Source organism: Gobio gobio (assembly GCF_949357685.1).
Source record: "Gobio gobio genome assembly, chromosome: 13".
Classification (NCBI taxonomy): domain Eukaryota; kingdom Metazoa; phylum Chordata; class Actinopteri; order Cypriniformes; family Gobionidae; genus Gobio; species Gobio gobio.
This window is the reverse complement of record NC_137106.1, coordinates 36,754,224-36,770,703: the sequence shown is the minus strand read 5'-3', so window position 1 is coordinate 36,770,703 and position 16,480 is coordinate 36,754,224. Positions and strand designations below refer to the sequence as shown.

At 38.6% G+C, this 16,480-nt stretch overlaps 2 protein-coding genes across 2 annotated transcripts in view; one reads left to right on the top strand and one right to left on the bottom strand.

Moving 5' to 3' along the window:
- Positions 1-6,141, top strand: part of mapkbp1 (mitogen-activated protein kinase binding protein 1) — a 79,712-nt gene extending 73,571 nt beyond the window's left edge. Inside the window, exons 29-31 of the mRNA XM_079832270.1 lie at positions 1,706-1,791; positions 1,921-3,660; positions 5,044-6,141. Of these exons, the coding sequence (XP_079688396.1) occupies positions 1,706-1,791; positions 1,921-2,175 (341 nt within the window). The 3' untranslated portion in view covers positions 2,176-3,660; positions 5,044-6,141. The remainder of the gene's footprint in view (positions 1-1,705; positions 1,792-1,920; positions 3,661-5,043) is intronic.
- jmjd7 (jumonji domain containing 7) lies at positions 5,223-16,407 on the bottom strand. The gene is made up of 8 exons (XM_079832289.1): positions 16,137-16,407; positions 14,427-14,580; positions 12,480-12,733; positions 12,323-12,379; positions 11,980-12,075; positions 11,784-11,860; positions 11,479-11,638; positions 5,223-6,249 (listed from the first exon to the last, which is right to left on the bottom strand). The coding sequence occupies exons 1-8, from the start codon at positions 16,183-16,185 to the stop codon at positions 6,161-6,163; spliced, it is 936 nt and encodes a 311-aa protein (XP_079688415.1). The 5' UTR covers positions 16,186-16,407; the 3' UTR covers positions 5,223-6,160.
- Positions 16,408-16,480: the final 73 nt, after the last annotated feature.

Genomic DNA, 16,480 nt, shown 5'->3' with positions numbered 1-16,480 from the left:
TCAGGTTTCTGGCCTGTCGCTGAGAAACACTGAGTTTGAGCTCCCTCCAAATATTCTCTGTTGGGTTTAGGTCTGGAGACTGGCTAGGCCACGCCAGAACCTTGATATGCTTCATACAGAGCCACTCCTTGGTTATCCTGGCTGTGTGCTTCGGGTCATTGTCATGTTGGAAGACCCAGCCTCGACCCATTTTCAATGCTCTAACTGAGAGAAGGAGGTTGTTCCCCAAAATCTCGCAATACATGGCCCCGGTCATCCTCTCCTTAATACAGTGCAGTCGCCCTGTGAAAAACACCCCCAAAGCATGATGCTACCACCCCCATGCTTCACAGTAGGGATGGTGTTCTTGGGATGGTACTCATCATTCTTCTTCCTCCAAACACGTCTAGTGGAATTATGACCAAAAAGTTATATTTTGGTCTCATCTGAACACATGACTTTCTCCCTTGACTCCTCTGGATCATCCAAATGGTCATTGGCAAACTTAAGACGGGCCAGGACATGTGCTGGTTTAAGCAGGGGAACCTTCCGTGCCATGCATGATTTCAAACCATGACGTCTTAGAGTATTACCAACAGTAACCTTGGAAACGGTGGTCCCAGGCTCCCAGCTCTTTTCAGGTCATTGACCAGCTCCTTCCGTGTAGTTCTGGGCTGATTTCTCACCTTTCTTAGGATCATTGAGACCCCACGAGGTGAGATCTTGCATGGAGCCCCAGTCCGAGGGAGATTGACAGTCATGTTTAGCTTCTTCCATTTTCTAATGATTGCTCCAACAGTGGACCTTTTTTCACCAAGCTGCTTTGCAATTTCCCCATTGCCCTTTCCAGCCTTGTGGAGGTGTACAATTTTGTCTCTAGTGTCTTTGGACAGCTCTTTGGTCTTGGCCATGTTAGTAGTTGGATTCTTACTGATTGTATGGGGTGGACAGGTGTCTTTATGCAGCTAACGACCTCAAACAGGTGCATCTAATTTAGGATAATAAATGGAGTGGAGGTGGACATTTTAAAGGCAGACTAACAGGTCTTTGAGGGTCAGAATTCTAGTTGATAGACAGGTGTTCAAATACTTATTTGCAGCTGTATCATACAAATAAATAGTTAAAAAATCATACATTGTGATTTCTGGATTTTTTTTTAGATTATGTCTCTCACAGTGGACATGCACCTACGATGACAATTTCAGACCCCTCCATGATTTCTATGTGGGAGAACTTGCAAAATAGCAGGGTGCTCAAATACTTATTTTCCTCACTGTATATCTATGCTAGTAAGACACTGATTAGATGGTTCAGGTGTATTTAATTGGGATTGGAGCTAAACTCTGCAGGACTGGCCCTCCAGGACTGAGTTTGGAGACCCCTGTCCTAGAGCAAGACTGGACTTGGAACAACATTCCTACCTATTCCAACCAATCATTAGCCTCTGATCTTTAGGATAAGATCCTACACCAATTGTCTTAAGATCAATAATTTCCCTCCAGTTCTAATGTTAGGGTTTGGGCTGTTGTTGGTTAAACAGAATATTGTTCTAGGAAAATCAAATTATGATAATCCATGTCATCACTTTGTGCTGAGTACCACTTCTCTGAATCATCATCAATGCTTTATACTTCTCAGTTTCAATTTGTTGTATGCTAATTGAATAGTTTTGTTGCAAAGACTGATGTTAAGTATCAACCTGACGTGTTCGGTTTCTCCACTGCAGACACATCTCTCAGTGTGGATTCTTGTAAGCTGGTTGCCAATGAATTGCAGAGCAGTTTTAAAAGAGCCTCCTTCCTGTACAAAATGGTAGGTTATCATTAGGCAACATTCACATGTAATTGTAGAGTAGGCTGCACTTCAGCCCACATGTCTGCCTAAATTGTTTTGTGCGGCTGACATGACTCTAACTTTGTGTATGTGTGTGCGCTCCTGTAGCTAAGCAACTCCACCAACTCCAGTGAGGAGCAGCAGGAAATGACAAGTGTGCTGGCCGAAGCATTTCAGGCAATGAGAGATGAGCTGAATTGCCTGCCACCATGCACTCCTTTGAGACGGCCCAGCACTTGCACAGTGCCCATGTTGGCTAACAGTAATACAACGTTGGGTGACGACAGGACACTAGCCCTTCTAGAGCAGTACTCAAAATTGCTGCTCAGTGCAGTAGAGAAGAGGATGGACAACAAAATCTGACTACTCTGTGCACTGTGGCTGCAACAGGATACCAAGCCATTCGACTGCACAGCAGACTGTTTTAGATAGTGACAAGCTTTTAATAAAGAGATTGAGAAGAAATTCCACTACCCTACCTCCCTGTTTAGCATGCTACTATGGCAGCAACACACCCCTGATTTTTCTCACCTCTTTGTGCCCTGCTACTAAAAACGTACCCGGATGTTTTGGCCATGGTAACTTTCGAAAGACCTGCACGTCATCAAGGAGAGTAATTGATAACGTGGTTTGTTGACTGCATGGTACAGCAATTTGGTCACCATCTTAGAGACATAAGCAGTTTTATATGGAGACAATATTCTGTCATATTTTGAACTAAAACATGAACTGTTGTTGTTGAGAGGAATCTCCGGCAAGCATTATGTATTTGAACATTATGTTTGATATTTTAAAGAAAAATTCTCAATGCTCTATTTCAAAGGGTATCCCTGGAAGTCTTAGCAATGCAGGTTTGTCACTTTTACCTTTTATTATGGAATGATTTTTATACTGTATTTTGTGTTTGTGCTGATACTTGGGACATATTTATTCTCATGCGATAGGTAAATGAGTCGTACAAAGGCTCATCAACATATATTTGTTGTACAGTGTCAATGTCCTGATACCCAGGGTCAGTTGGGTGCCAGAGGAGAAATATGAAGGATGATTTTGTATTATTTGCAGGACTTTTTTGTACTTGAATGGTAACTTTCTCATGGATACGGGTGCCTTAATCTTGACCAGCAATTTGTTTTAAGGAATAAATCTGGCTTTTGTAATTCAAGCAGGTTATATATCAAAATGATCAGTGATATTTGGATGTTGTCCACCTCTAATTGAGTAATTCCAGGTTGCAAATGGTAACAGAAACAAAACTGCCATAAAATCACTCAACTGAATTGATTATTCTGGTAACACTGATGTAGATGCAATAGCCATGTAGATAGAAAACTTTCTTGAAATTTTGTGCACAAATTATGAGAAAGGTTTACAGATTTTCCAGAAGTTTGGTTTTAAAAATATCCTTGTCCTGAAATGAATTTTTACATATTGCTTTCCGGTGATGACTTCTTGAAGGTATTTTTTATTGTCATGTGATGTGCTCTCATTTCCCTAAGAGCTAAACCAATCACTAACCCTTGCTAACTAGATTGAGGTGTTGTCTCTCTGACCTCTGGTAGAAACAATTCTTCTTTTCCATAATAATATTGATAATGTACATTAGGCACTTTTTTTGTTATTAAGCCTAATTCAAATGAAAGCGTCATAATGTTAAGTGTACTGTAACTTCTATAGATGGACCTGCACATATTTGATTGTGTCCAGCTCTTCTACTGATAAAAATCGCACAAAAGCTAGGTGCACACTGTACGATTTTGGGATCTTAAAAGAGCAAAGTTGAATCTTTGATCAATTAGCATGAACATGTCAGAATGTGACATGATTGATCATGTAAACACCAGGGCCGTGCAGAGAGTTCTTCAGGGGCAGGGGCTCAAATGTAAAAAAGGGGCAGTATATATATATATATATATATATATATATATATATATATATATATATATATATATATATATATATATATATATATATATATATATATATATATATATATATATATATATCTTATGCTCATCAAGCCTGCATTTATTTAATCAAAAATACAGAAAAAAACAGTAGCCTAATATTGTGAAATTTTATTACATTATGTTCTTTTTAACTTTTTATTAATAAAAGAATCTTGAAAAGAGTATCACAGTTTCCATCATTGACATTAAATCCTCATATTAGAATGATTTCTGAATGATCATATGACACTGAAGAGTGGAGTAATGATGCTGAAAATACAGCTGTGATCACAGGAATAAATTATATTTTAAATTATTTTAATAGAAAACCATTATTTTAATAATATTTCACAATATTGCTGTTTTTTATCAAATAAATGCAGGCTTGATGAACATAAGAGACTTTCATAATGCTGCATAATATTCAAAAATGGTAATATAATAAAGTCCTTTCACGTAACCATTTCGCTGGCCTACACTTCACATAATAGGCCTGTAGGAGCCGCTGGCACTTGGGGTTTGTTAACTTTGATAGTTTCATGAAATAGTAAACGGTGTATCAATATACATAAATACAAGTGAATTTAACACTTACCATTAATGCGACTTTTGCTGCTGCTGGTTTTGTGCAGGGATTTGTTTGTTAAAATCCATTTTGTCAGTGATGCAATTTAAAAAATGAGACAAACCGCAGGAAATCGTTCCACAAACGTTAGTTCGTCTGTCCATGTAATTTTCAACCAATTTATGAATAAGAACAGAAAATTACCGTTTCACATCGCCCAATGGAATTTGAACTTGCTTTGCCAGATCACGATTGGTTAGTGTATATACATGACAAACGGGCATTGGTGAATTGTGTAATACTTTAAAATATATAATATATAGATTTGTAATTAAATCAACACATTAGCTTTGATTATGGATGAAAACTAAAAATATTGGTTTACTTTTTTCCCGTAAGGCCACACACTCTCTGAAAGGACCATATTTGGCTCGAGAGCCGCTTCCGAACAGTGGAAAATCAGCTGTCAATCAAAACGCACGCAACCCATAGCAACGCGTTACGGCAACGCCTCAGCAGAAATTGTCCGACTTTTCAGCCGTTCGTTACCATTGTATACATTGTCATGTTATAATAATCACATTTATTTAGTTTTATTGACCACGATATTATCATTGATATTTGTCTGAGAGGGGCACTTTTGATTCATTTTGAAAAAGGGCAGGGGCTCGAGCACCCAAAGCCCCCCCCCTCTGCACGTGCCTGGTAAACACCCAGTCCATGCCATCAGTCATGACCAAAGATGCATATCATACAGCATGACATAAGATACAGGTGATGTCAGTCACCATTGCCTTTTATCCAGGATTTTACTGGGGTCATATTGTACAGTCTGACAAAAAAACAAACAGCTTAAGTCAACACTGCAACTAGTTCAGTACAGCTGCAACTTGCCTGGTGTCTGTGAAGCATACATTTTATTTATTGACTTGTTGCTTAGTTCCACCTCTGTCACATTCTTTTGAGGATTGTTGGTACTAATTTGTTAACAATGAGAAATGCAAAATGTACAATTACAACAATGCAATTTTTTACTCATTGTAGCCCCCCCCCCAAAAAAAAATCTTATATACACCCTATTTCACCTATGGCAGATTGCACTGGCAGTCTTGTAGTAAAATATATTTATTAAGACCCATTTTGTATGCAACAAAAGCTCTCATTTGCTATCTCATAAAAAGTGCTATGGCTTTAAGAGAGGCTGAAAATGCATGAGATAAAAATGATATATATTTAAAGTAAGCCAAAACAGACTTGAATTAGCTAGCTAGAGGGCATCAGCAATGCAGGACTGCATCAGTAACAAAAGCTCTATGTGAGAACCGGCATGAGTACACTACATATGCATGAAGAACGGCACAATTTAGGGTGGGCTCACTCCCAGAACTAGAATGCATGGTTGTATGCTTGACCTGCTCCTCATAAACTATCATGCAAACCTTCAGCTTTCAGTGCTATCTCTGTGGTGACCAGCTCTGCTTTCATGTAACGTATGGCCAATCGATCAAGACGTAGTTTAGGATTACAGATGGACCAGTAGTTTCTAAGACTTTCTTTTTGGAAACTTGTGACTTTGTCTTACCTTTTGCTCCAAACCGAAGTCAAGTGTTTCTATTCTCAGTGTTTATACAATCTATCGTCTGAAATCTCTTTCTCAGAGAAGTCAAACAAATAAAACTATTTATTACATGGTAAAAAGCATTGTTTATTGCAATATTTATTCTGTATCACTTAAAAATATACTCATGAAGTCTCTGAATATTCACATGTAAAGTCACCAGTTGTTGACAATCGAATACACAAAGCTTCACCTTTCAGCAGGATATATTATGTCTCATAGTGATCCCACAGCGTTTGTCAGGGACTCCACCATCTGGAAGTAATTGTACTTGATATCATATTCCATGTCATACCAGAAATTCACTGCCAAGACAAAAAGAGCTTGTTAAACATCATTGTTTCATTGTCATTCAATGTTCATACAAAACAGAATATGCAAGTAGGGATGCATTGAAATTTTGCCTAATGAAAATTGGTTTTGGAGTGACCGGAACAGGCATTTAATTAGCGCTTCTCCGATGGCATGTTTTGACTATCGGCATTTATTTCATACACACAACGTGGATAAGCTACAACAGTTAAACCTTTCAGCTTTGTGGACGCTAGAGACTGAGCAGTGAAAGTTAACCATTTATTGCATCGATCTAATGGTATTGGTTGATGCAAAAAAATGTTGGCTAATTGGTGGCATGTTAGCCTGAGGACATTGGCCAGTTGTTTTGGCCTGGTAGAAGGGTGAATGACGCAAATTGAGTATATCTCCCTGTTGTTGCCTGGGCTGACTGAGCTGCTCAGTCTCTGGGACAGCTAGCAGTTTACTGGGTTGAGCGTAGCCTCGTCTAGGAGGAGGCTCCCCAGCTAACAGAATGCTATTGTATTGCTAAAGGAATGTTTTTTCACATTCAAAGCATCAACTCTATTTCCTACCCGATGCTTAGAGCTTCCTATGGTTTCAACCTAGGTAATTAATAATTCATTTAATAATTTGTTACATTTATATAGCGCTTTTCTAGGCACTCAACGCGCTTTACATAAAAGGGGGGAATCTCCTCAACCACCACCAATGTGCAGCATCCACCTGGATGATGCGACGGCAGCCATATTGTGCCAGTATGCCCACCCACCAGCTGATTGGTGGAGAGGAGACAGAGTGATGATACCAATCGTATATACATGGGGATGATTAGGAGGCCATGATGAACAGGGGCCAATGGGCAAATTTGGCCAGGATGCCTGGGTTACACCCCTACTCTTGATGGGCATCCAGGGATTTTTAATAATCACAGAGAGTCAGGACCTTGGTTTAACGTCTCATCTGAAGGACGGTGCTTGTTACAGTATAGTGTCCCTATTACTACACTGGGGTGTTAGGACCCACGCAGACCACAAGGTGAGCACCCCCTGCGGGCCTCACTAACACCTCTACCAGCAGCAACCTAGTTTTCCCAGTTGGTCTCCCATCCAGGTACTAACCTGGCTCAGCCCTGCTTAGCTTCAGTGGGAAACCAGTCTTGGTCTACAGAGTGATATGGCTGCAGGTAATGAGAGCATGGAACAATGGGGAATTGATCCCTGCTATTACATGACTACAAACTACAAACACAGCATTTTGCAGGCTCCTTTTAAAAACTGCTCTAAGTTTCTAAAGGATGGAGCAAGGAGGTTGGGATCGGAGGAACCTTGGATGGAGGCAATTAATTAAGTTAGAGATGAGCTGTCCTCCCCTCTAACTTTTTGAGTTTTTTTAAGTAGGATTTAAGCTCCCCTCAGGCACCCTCGGGAAGGAGCCACGGTGATAGTGTTTTTGGGCATACTATATGCCCTGCTTTCATCTCTCTCTATGGCTAATGTACTAAATAGATATCCCTGGTAGGAAGAGCAAGATGAACGGGACATGGGCATCTTATAACTTCTTATGTGACATTTATCTCCCTCCCCATATAAAAATTTCTGAGTTACGAAGTAGGGGTATCGCGCTCCTTTGGACAGATGCTCTATGAGAGTCTAATCACTAGACATTTTGCGGATCTTGAGTAGAGTACTCTGGCTATAGGCAGGATATGAGCTGCTCTCCCCCAATAATGCTGGGGTCTTTAAGTAGGGCCTAAGCTCTCCTGCAGCTCCTGTAGGGTCAAGGCCTGGATGATGAGCATTACTGGACAGCCTGTGCTCTGCCCTGATTTCATCTCCCTTCCTTTGACATAAGAGTAGGTACATAGGCGGTCCCCACTAGAAGCAGCAGCTCTATAGCCTTGTTTGTCCTGTGTAAAAACAAGTTGCCCAAATATCCACTTGAGTAGAGCAGGGTAATGGAAAACCATAGCCTCTTTTCCACACACATTCTACCAGCCCAAATTCTGGGCCGAGAACAATTTGTAATCGTGCCATACAAGGCTCAAGTGGAAATATAACTGGAACCGTTCTTAGAACTGTTTGGCCCAACGGTGGAAAAACGGCTCATGTTTCATTACCTTCCTCCCCAACCAGAGTTTGGTAATAGAATAGAATACATTAGCAAAGCCCTCAGGGAATAGCTTTTCCAAGGAAGTAGCTCGCCTACAACCTCACACCTACCACTACTTCTGCAAATACAACTCAACCACGAGGGAGTTAAAGCTCACCTTGCTGAAAGTCTACTCCAGAATCTACTCTGAGACTTTTTATGCACTTTAAAGTACTGCCCAAACAAGAAGGGCCAGGCCTTTTGCCCCTACTCATCCAGGTCCTCACGAACATAGATCGCTTGAGTTTATACGATACAAGCTAAAGGTAAGTGTAAATCCCTACTTTAAAACCCAAGCATAGTTGGGGAGGAATAAAAGGAATTGCAATTTCTCTATCACATTTCCCTTCTTCCTGCTCTGCCCCAAAGGCTATCCTGAGAGCAAAAGATAGTGAGCATGTTCCAGGTGCTCAAACCCTTAGTGCTTAGCACCTTTAAGGCTAAGACTACAGCTACTCCAACAGTGGGGAGCCCTCTTATCCGAGGGAGGAGGGAAATAAAGGTGACATTCTTTAACCTGCCCAGTAATGTTATTTCCCAGACATGGTGGTGTTAAGGATCAAGTTATGTTTATACACCACAGACAGCCGCTCCACCTTGTCCTGATATGCAGACACATCCCCCTTTAAGATGCATCCCACAACAGTGATCAGCAAACTTGGTGATGCCATTGCTCGAGTGTGCAGGGATGCAGTCGTGAGTATAAAGGGTGTAGGGTAGGGGGCTCATCACACATCCCTGATGGGAACTAGTGTTAAGGCTGAGGGCTGAGAAGATGTAGGGGCTTACTCTGACCCTCTGGGAGTGATCTGACAAGAAATCCTTTATCCAGTGGCAGATGGAGTGGGATAGTCCCAAGTCTGCCAACTTGGTCACCAGCCTGTGGGGGACTGCAGTGAGACTATAAATCAGAGCCTTCAGACGGTGGAATGGTGGACCGGGAAAGGGACTGGTTAAATATCTTAGTTAAGACCCCCGCCAGCTGGAGGCACAAGTCCTTCAGAACCCATCCAGTGACACCTTCAGGTCCTGCAGCCTTCCTCGGATTCACAGCCCTCAGTGTGTGCTTCACCTCTTGCTCCCCCAATAATGAAGATGTGGCTACTGTGAGCTGGTGGATGTAATGTGGCAGCCTCAGGAGAGAAATGGTTCAACCCCTCCACCAGTGATACATCATTGTCAACAACTGAGAGGTTAATGGATCTGTGGTTGGTAAAGTGCTGAACCCCCTCCCACGCCGGTCTCGTGTTGTTGCTTGGCCTCTCTGATGTCTTTTTTCAAGTTGGCTCTGGCAGCGCTGTATTGTGCCCCATCACCAGACCTGAAAGCAGTGTCCCTGTCCCCGAGCAGGCACTGGACTTCTCTTGTCATCCAGGGCTTCTGGTTGGTATAGTACCTGTACACAGTGACAATATCTATGCAATACTTAATGTAGCTTAGGACAGTTGCAGTATACTCCTCGAGGTCCTGGTCTTGCAAAACAATCCCACAGCTGATGAGAGTCCTCTTCAGGCCATTTTTTAACAATCCTTGATGTAAGAGGAGCACTTTTCCTGAGGGGGGGTATATGCCGGAATTAGGAGCAGGGGCAAGTGGTCAGACTGGCCCAGGTGTGATAGTGTCTTCATAGAAATTTTCGAGATACCCATTTGAGAAGGGGAATGAGATGCAACGTCTTGTTGCCATGCATCAGGTTTGCCTGCACATATCCTTTAGACAAAAAAGTTGATGATGTATTTTGTAGGTGCCCTCTTATACTCATGGGCGCTCTGCTTGTGACATCATGGGACTGCCATCAGCCAATAAGATTGCCATGTTTAGTACACGTATTCAGATACTGGTGACACCGAGGGCATCCCTATAGCATCCGTGAGACGTTTTCTGTTAATGCGTGAACAAAACTTCACTAAACATTTGTAGCACACCTGCCATCCAATAATCGCAGAAAGCTTTGTGCTTTGTTACTTTTAATATGAAGCAAAGTTTCAACTTTAAAATTCTGTCGATTTATCACAAAATTCAAACTATAAATGGAATTTTAGCGCTCTTTGATACAGCGTGACAGATCGCTGTAGCACCTCAATTCAAGTGGCACGTGAACCAATCATCTCTTCCTCTTTACTACGAGTTAAAGAAACAAATAAACATGAATGAAAATGGTTACAACCAGGAAAAAATAGCTTGTAGGCAATACAAGCTATATGTCACTTAAGCCGTGTTTCCACCGCAGAAAAACTTTCCCCAGGAACTAGGAACTTTGGGGTGGTACCACTCCAAACGGCCCTGCTCCCGAGGTAGTACTTTTTCAAAGTTGGGGAACTTTCGGGGGTGGGACTTGGGCGCTGAACATGCTGATTGGTTGAGCTAACGCAGCATTTTATTTCAACCAGCATTTTTAAAAGTCTTTTGCGAGGTTTGTTCTGCGTTCAGTAAATATCAGTCTTGCTCTTTCTGTCCGATGGCGAGCGTTCGTCTCAGCAATCTCACGGTCAATGTCCGTAATAGCTGATAATAATATACGTTGTCTTATTTTAAATCTAGCTTTACGAGCTTTTAGAATACGCTTTAGTATCAGTGCTTGTCTCTTTTCCGCAGTTTTGTTAATGACCTCTTTAATAACCAATACATAACCAGCAAAAGCAGCGCTGCTTGCATCTCCTCCATACTTGGTTGCAGACAGTGTCACGCAAAAATTATTACTGTCCATCTCTGACTGGGAGGAGCAGCCGCGCACAGTCCTACATCACCGGACTAATTTGCCTAATCTTCACGGTACTTTAGACCGCAGTGGAAACGCAGACAATAGCAGGTCTGGGGGGAAAAAAGTTCCTGTAAAAAAAGTTCCTGGTACAAATTGTTCCGGGTAATTTCGGTGGAAACGCGGCTTTAATGCCACTTTTACCGCAGAAAAGCTATTCAAATGTCCATGAACTCATTAGTTAGCTAAAAAAAACCTTCTTACTCGAATAAGAATCAAATAAGTTCATTTATCGTTTCCTGAATTTTTGGTTTCAGACCAGAATTTTCATTTCGGTGCATCCCTACAAGTTAGTATTGTTAGCAATCTTGTTGGTGGTCACATCACCAACCCGCCATGCAGCCATGAGACTGTCGCACATGGTGGAACCACAGGGAGGGCAGGTACAACATCTCTCCAGCTTTCACAGTGCAGTGCAGAGGTTTAGCCATCCTGTAGGAGGGATATCGTTCATAATCTGGGTTCAGGGGGTCTAGAGGGATCCAGGGCACCTGAAAGAGATATATGAGATGTGGAAAAATATTGCCAAAAATATTAATTTGTATAAATGTTATAGTGTTTTTATAACATTTATAATTGTAAAATTATTAGAAAAACTATAAGATTTGTTGTTAATAGCTTAATAAACTTAAATACTTTGCTTGAATCTTCCTCATCCACTATTTCAAAGGTGCCATCTTCTTTCTGTCTGTATGTCGCTGACTGGTAGAGCTCTACGAGGAGGAAATAAAACAATGCCAATAGACAGAGCCATGAGGCCGTTTCCTTAAAGCAGTTCATTTTAAGCTAAGCAAGCAAAATAAAAGATTGGGATAGAGAAACTACTCCTTACCATACGGTATGAAAGGTCTATCAGTCGGAGGATGTAAAATAAACTGTTTCTGTCCAGAGATCACGCAGTATAGATTCTCATAATGATCTTTATGCACTACAGATAAAACAAAACTGTGTTCACTCACAAAAACGGGTACATAAATTGGATGTTAAAGCATCCATAAAATGCTTTAACATCCATAAAATAAAGAATTTTATTTTATTCACCATTTCTACACAATAAAATATTTTAGAGCTTATTAAGATCATATTAATTTAATGATGACTTTTCTAGGTCTAAAAAACCACTGGATTAAAGTTTACAATAATTTATGTTTATGAACAAGTGAAGACAAACTGACTTGATGTGACAGCGCTTTCCTCCCCAAGCCAGAAATTTATAGCATCAGGCTTTTTTCCTAAAATAAAAAAAAACAACTATAATCATTTCAGAATCCACATTTTACATTATTTTGCCATTCTCCAGGTAGAAACTGAATGTGAAATGTGTGGACATACCAAGAGCTTCACTCATCCAGGGAATGTGAGTCTTTACATCTCCCGTCAGCTCCGGTAACTCCCCAGTCAGATTTGAGCACTGCTTCTGAACGTAAAACACACCACTGCTCTCCACCTTCCTCTCTATGATATCCAACAGAGAGGTGAAGGTCATCTGACGCTCCTCCGGCATCACGAAGCGATTCCCGTTTACGGCATCTGCGTATCCGTTTGGAGTGACTGCCACACTGATGACTTTGGATCCCACTTTCTCTCTGGCCAAATATGAAAAGAAAAGTTGCACAGAAACATTTTCAGGGCATAGGGTTTAAAGGTCCTATGGCATGAAATTTTCATTTTATGAGGTTTTTCAACATTAGTATGAGTTCCCCTAGCCTGAATATTGTCCCCAAGTGGATAGAAATGTTGATCGGTGTAAACCCGAGTTCTGGCTGTCTTTCTCTGCCTTTGAGAAAATGACAGGCCAGACGAGCCAATCCTGAAGTCTCCTGGTTTGACTTCCAAGCAGGAACGGTTACCTCCCTTTCCTCCACCCAGAGAATCTGGCACGCCCATGCAAACGCTCGAGAGATCATTGCTTGTGAATGAGTGAACGCTGGCAGTTTCTCAGTGTTTGGATGTACAAATGAAAACAGAAGTCTTTTTTCAGTTCCTTCTGATCTGTGATCAGTGATTTCTGATGTGTAGCTAATTATTTATTATTCGTGCACACTCAGCGGCTTCTCTCTCTCCCGGCAGAACGGTGTTTACTATCTTGTGAGTCAGTGTTTTTGTACGTCCTCGTCGCGTCTATCTGTTCTAAAATGTGCATACAGTCGTTTCTGCTCAACATCAGCAGACTCACATCTTTAGAGATAAACCTCACACGCCGAAGCTCGGGCTGCACTGCAACATCACCGACCCCCAGTACTGCATCTGGCCCACAGCGGAGGCGCCTTACGCGGCGTGAGATTAAGCAGAAGGCGGGTAAGCGTGAGAGTATCCGGCTAGGCTAGCCAGCTTTCCCCACAATAAACTGGATTACATTCGATTACTGCTGTTGTGTCTTTGTTTGCGCTGTGTACTCAATGCGCGTCACTGACGCCTTTCATATGATAGGAAAATATCTAAAAATAATGCTATTTTCAACACTTACTCGTAACTCGTTCATCTCGACAGCTGTAATGGTACATTGCATGTGTTACAAAGTTGGTAATAATAATGAAGATGGACTCGGTGTGACTGGGACTCGTGTTTATTCAGAACTCTCAGATACAAACACAATAAACTCGCGCTGACTGACAGCGCTCTCATAACTCAGTAGTTACTATAAATAACTTGGTTAGCAATCGCTCCGTCTCCGTGATGTCCGGTTCGCGAACGAATCATTCTTTTGAATCGTTTCTTTTTAGTGAACCGAATCAGTTCACCAAATCGGACTGAATCGTTCTAAACGGTTCGCGTCTCCAGTCAGCGCTGATCCATAATTTACTAAAGTTACTAACTTTCTGACATGAGTGACAGTTCCTCCGCCTAAAAATAGACTAATAACCTGAAGTATATGCTGTAACTACAACAGTTCACTGAACTGAGACTGACAGAACTGATGTGAAGTGAACTCAGGTCCATCCGTCTCTCTAGCAGCAGCTCGTGCCTCGTAGACCTCGTTAAACCACGCCCCCTCCGCTCATTTCAAATGCAAAGATGTCAGCCAATCACAACAGTGGGCGTTTTTACTGAAGTCTCACAGCAGACACGCCTCTTGAAACAGGGCATTCAGCCACAGGGCAAACAGCAGTATAGAAAAAATGCCTTTTATTTCTAAATTATGACATTTTATGATGTAAAAATCATACTAACAATATAAGTACACCTCAGAAAACATTATAAAATGATAGAAAAATGCCATGCCATGGGACCTTTAAATATGAGAAGTCTCTGGCTGATCTGATCATCTGATTGACTCACCTGAGATATGTGGGGTTCCATTTAGACAAAGCTGGCCAATCACTGAAGGCGTTGCGAATGATGCAGGGCTTGTTGGGTCCAATCCAGTCACGATAAAACTGAAGTGAAGAGAGAGGCCCATCCAGGTATGGCACAGTATCATTAAGATAAAGCTCTGAGGAAAGGACATCACTGATATGTAAGTCATTACAAGGCTTTCAACAAAAAAAGTATTGCTTATGTTTTGGAGTATTATGGGTTAAAAACTATTTTTGCACAGATAAAAACGTATTGTAATATATATATATATATATATATATATATATATATATATATATATATATATATATATATATATATATATTTATATATATATATATATTTATATATATATATATTTATATATATATATTTATATATATATATATTTATATATATATATATATATATTTATATATATATATATTTATATTTATATATATATATATATTTATATATATATATATTTATATATATATATATTTATATATATATATTTATATATATTTATATATATATATATTTATATATATATATATATTTATATTTATATATATTTATATATATATATATATATATATATATATTTATATATATATTTATATATATATATATATATTTATATATATATATATTTATATATATATATATATATATATATATTTATATATATATATATATTTATATATATATTTATATATATATATATATATATTTATATATATATATATTTATATATATATATATATATATATATATATATATATTTATATATATATATATATATATATATATTTATATATATATATATATATATATATTTATATATATATATATATATATATATATATTTATATATATTTATATATATATATTTATATATATATTTATATTTATATATATATATTTATATATATATTTATATATATATATATTTATATATATATATATATATATATATTTATATATATATATATATTTATATATATATATATATATATATATATATTTATATATATATATATATATATATATATTTATATATATATATAAATATATATATATATATATATATATATATATATATATATATATATATATATATATATATATATATATATATATATATATATATATATACATTTTAAGGTAAATAACATATTTGTGAGATTCACACATTTATTCTTTTTTGTTAAATCAAGGGGTTTTCAAACCGGCCACAAGGGAGTGCTAGGGGGTCCGTGGAAAAATGTAGAGTATTAAATAAATATGAAAATATTTTTTAAAAAAAATAAGCTTGATCTAACTAACTAAACAAATGTATTAAAATACAATTTTATTTAAGTGAAATAATAATACATGAATAAAATAAAATACATTAACTTTTTTACAGTAATAATTGGGTCTTTATACATAATTATTATTATTTTATTTGTTTTATATTTTAGGACGGGAGTCCTTCTTATGTGAGTCAATATATTTTGGGGGGTCCGTGACAGATTGAAAAGCCCTGTAAAAAATATATATATATTGGTGCAACAAATATTTTTTGTGTATTTTCTGTAAATGTATAGTGTACATCTATCTATCTATCTATCTATCTATCTATCTATCTATCTATCTATCTATCTATCTATCTCTCTCTCACTCTCACTCTATCTATCTATGTCAAAAGACAGCCGGTGAACTCACCTCGAGCTTCTTTAGGAAAATCCCTCAAGCATTCTTTAACTGCATCCATAACCCTCTCCACATGTTTCTATGGAACCAATATATTGACTGTTGATTTTTCACAAGCCTCCGTCAGCTTAAAATACTCATAATATACTTTTTTTCTAAGCATGCCAAAGTATCTATATACGAAAAACTACACATTGAACTATAAATGGTTTGAAATGATTTGTGACAGCTCATGCACAAGCACACCTCGCATGTTTAACATTTGTCTTCCGCTCATGCGCGTAAGTGACTGTTTACAGCGTTGTGTCTGTCTCCCTCTACCGTCCGGAGACTGCATTGCATGAAAATATTAATAT

What these genes read in the sequence shown, in the direction of transcription:
- jmjd7 (XM_079832289.1), bottom strand. Translation starts at nt 16,185, where the DNA reads ATGGATGCAGTTAAAGAATGCTTGAGGGATTTTCCTAAAGAAGCTCGA. An exon ending in CTGGATGAGTGAAGCTCTTG is followed by an intron (nt 12,380 to 12,479) that starts GTATGTCCACAC and finishes TTTTTATTTTAG; the next exon opens with GAAAAAAGCCTGATGCTATA. An exon ending in TAGACCTTTCATACCGTATG is followed by an intron (nt 11,861 to 11,979) that starts GTAAGGAGTAGT and finishes TCCTCCTCGTAG; the next exon opens with AGCTCTACCAGTCAGCGACA.